The sequence below is a fragment of the Micromesistius poutassou genome (assembly GCF_964030765.1).
Source record: "Micromesistius poutassou genome assembly, contig: SCAFFOLD_1667, whole genome shotgun sequence".
NCBI classification, from domain to species: Eukaryota; Metazoa; Chordata; class Actinopteri; order Gadiformes; family Gadidae; genus Micromesistius; species Micromesistius poutassou.
Genome location: NW_028178962.1, coordinates 7,501 through 10,924, shown reverse-complemented (window position 1 = coordinate 10,924; position 3,424 = coordinate 7,501). Strand labels below are relative to the sequence as shown.

Sequence of the window (3,424 nt, the reverse complement as noted above, 5' to 3'; positions counted from 1 at the left end):
AAGTTTCCCATCAAAGGAGCCATCAGAATATTACAGATATTCAAAGATTCAAAATAAAACTCTTTATTACCATCTTTGTGCCGTTTTCTTCACATACAAAAATTGTAATTTTTTTTTTTTCCCGACTTTGACTTTGTCAGCAAACGATTTATTATGAATATAAGAAATCCCACAATGTCCTTTTCATCTCATACCAAGGTAACACTATTGAGTAGGGGGGGGGGGGGGGGGCAGGCCACACATTGGGGGGTACTTGGTGCACCCTCGACAGGCGTTAAGGAGAGGAGGAATTATTGCCTTTCTTAAACAAACCTCTTTGACTTTCAGAAACACATCCCGCCCGCTGCCACCTAGAAATGTGATCACAGGAACTCAAGCTGGAGTCTTGAGTGTAAACTTGCGCCCCCTAAAGGAGATTTAGGAGAACTACACGTTCTGGTGTGATTCTATCTCGCAGACCAGGCCTCGTCTCCATATACGGTGGGACATGTGGGACACGGCCTGTCCAATGTGTCCAGTCTATTGATACGAGACACGGTCGCACGTAAAAAATGACCCAATTCATCGTCGGTACAGCCGGCATCCCGCCTCCGTTTATAGATCATCTTTTCCAAGAACATTTGCAGCGTACTGCGAGGCGTCCGACTTCCTCTTCTTCTTGGACCGGGGCGTCTGGGGGTCCTCTGTGGGCGTCGGCCCGCCGGCCGTCTCCTCCTGCAGCCTCCTCTTCCTGCTGGGCTTGTCGCTAAGGTAACCACTGGAGTCGCTGCCGTGCAGCTCGGGCGCCGTCACCGCCTGCTCCTCCCCCTCGTCTTTCGGAGCCTTGTCCTTCTTCTTCTTCTTCTTCTTCTTCTTGTCGGACGCGGGGGGGCACTCCGTGGCTCCGGCCGAGTGGTGGCTGCCCCCTGGCGGCGGGGGGGTGGTGGTCGTCCACTGCTCCTCCTCCTCCTCCCTCTCCTGCTTCACCGCGCTGCTGAACTCTCCTCCTCCTCCTCCTCCTCCGTCCTCCTCGTCGTCTGGCTCCTGCCGGACCCCGCCCTCCGTCTGCTCGTCTCGCTGCTTCTTCTTCTCCTTCTTCTTCTTCTTCTTCTTGGTGGGCGTCTCGGCGGGGCCCTCCGGGGCCGGCGGGGGCGTTGCCGGCGGTGACGTCCGGTGGTCGCTGATGGTGCTCTCCATGCACTCGGCCATGGCCAGCATCTCCTGCACCCTGGGGGGGGGCGACCACACGACACACGTCAGCAGCCCGCTCCCACACTGAGGTCCAGTGAGCTCAGTGTGAAAATGTGTGAAAATGGCCCAAAGGCGCATTTTCGGCTTTCGGCCGAAACACTTTTATCACCGAAACAACACGGCCGAAACAGGAAATTGTGATGACGCAAACAAAACCGCGGCCAGCACACGCTTGTCTGGAGAAGCGCCTCTGCTCCAACATGTCTGCGGTGTGGGCATGTTTCCATATATCTGAAAAAGACTAAATGTAGTAATCTAGAGAACCAGCTACAACATTGTTTTCATCCAAACGAGCCGTCTTTAGCGACGGCTCGCTATGAGACTATGAGCTTCTATGAGCTGTCGGCTATCAGCCGCGAGCTTAGGGACCGTCCGCAAAGTGCAAAACGGAAAACGGTGTTGTTGTTCTTTCAGTGCTAAATAAATATTTTTATACTTTTAATAATTGTAATTGATTTATTCTTTGAATTGCGATGCCTTGATTTTAGTGAGGTTAGTACACAGTCATAGCTATAAATGCAATGGTAGGGCTACTAATAATTGGCATAATAATTTGTTTCGGTTTTCGGTTTTCGGCCTTGGTTTCCTCATTTTCGGTTTTCGGTTTCGGCCAAGAATTTTCATTTCGGTGCATCCCTAGTTTGTCCCCACGGTAACGCAGACCTGCTGCTCAGCAGCGCTCACAATTCCAACTGTTCTTTGAAACTCTAGATTAGAGCAGGTCTAGGTCTTTAAAGAGGTCCCGTGACGTGCCACCAGGTGTGGTGTGATGAGCCGTTAGAGGCCGTTTTGGACACACACAGGTGTGCGTGTCCACCTCGATGTGTGACGGCTAGATGAGCGACGCTTGCTGTGGGGGGTGTGTCTACCCCAGCCTACCCCAGTGCGGTCACACTGGGGTAGGCTGGTGGACTGATCTGTCCAGCACACGTCTATGTGGACACGCCCACTTTCTGTCCCTTATGATGTCATAAGGGGCAGATTTCCAAAACGGCGTGTAACAGCTAATCACACCACACCTGGTGGTGATGTCATGGCACCTTTAACTGCCATCACCAGTAAACAAGTTAAATAGCTGTAGGCCTACAGACAGACTGACACTTGGACATCAACCCATGGAACCAAATGCAATGTGGTCACGGGCAAAAACATTACTTTAAAGAACCTGCACTCACACACATTTACTTTATGTATAGAGATGGCCCTACCTGAGTTCAACATCTTAATACTGTATTTTTAAACAGACCATTTATTACAGGGAGGGGGATCTTCTTATATAAATGCGCATTATATTGTTATATACAAGCTGTTGAGCCGCAGTCTTCACAATTGACTGTTTTCTTCTGAACTTTGCTGACCATGCGAATAGCGTGCAACTATATAATGAGCTGGCAGTGTGGTTTCAATGACATGGTTCAAATGACACCGACAACAAAGGCGCAATTCCACGGTCAATTAACTTGGATCTGTTGTAGCAGCCAAAACTATAATAGCAACCGATGACGTATTAGTTGTATACAAAGACATCGGGGGAGATGTGGTACAACAAAGAGACAACCTGCCCATCTCCCCCCCACTCACTTGGTCCGCTCCAGCCGTCCTCGGATCAGCAGCACGCCCACCTGGTCGGCGTCTATCTGGTTCACCTCAAACTCCAGCGCGGCTCCGATCCGCGGCCCCACCTCTCGCCAGGTGTCCACGGAGATCAGGTTGGGTTTGGGGATGCTGGCGTTGAAGCAGCCGTGCACCAGGCAACCAACATGGCTTGCCCCGAGTTTGTTGACTACGCCCTGTGCAGAATAGACATACAAACAACAGACAGAGACATTTTAAAACACAATAACGAGGGGATAGAATAATCATTGTAGATATACTCATGGATAATCTTGGTTGATCAAATGTACAACGATGAAAGTCAAAAAATAAATCCCTTTTTATGACTTGCAAACATGGACTTATATGTTATTTATGACCCGTTGTGAGAAGTATCTACAGATGAGGCAGAGCATCTACTTTTTATCCTGGCAGTTTTCACCTGAGTCTCAATGTGAGCCATTAGACTACGCGTTCACCTGGGAAAGTGTAACATTAATTCTCTAGTCCAGGCGGAGTGGTTCGGGAAGCGACAGTGGCCCAGAAGGCTTAACGTCATGACGCTGGTAGCAATAGACTGCTACCATGATCTAGAACGTTA

At 49.9% G+C, this 3,424-nt stretch overlaps 1 protein-coding gene across 1 annotated transcript in view; it reads right to left on the bottom strand.

Moving 5' to 3' along the window:
- Positions 1-88: 88 nt before the first annotated feature.
- polr1f (RNA polymerase I subunit F) overlaps positions 89-3,424 on the bottom strand; it is a 4,910-nt gene continuing 1,574 nt past the window's right edge. Inside the window, exons 3-4 of the mRNA XM_084490038.1 lie at positions 2,812-3,020; positions 89-1,207 (exon numbers count right to left, since the gene is read on the bottom strand). Of these exons, the coding sequence (XP_084346164.1) occupies positions 595-1,207; positions 2,812-3,020 (822 nt within the window). The 3' untranslated portion in view covers positions 89-594. The remainder of the gene's footprint in view (positions 1,208-2,811; positions 3,021-3,424) is intronic.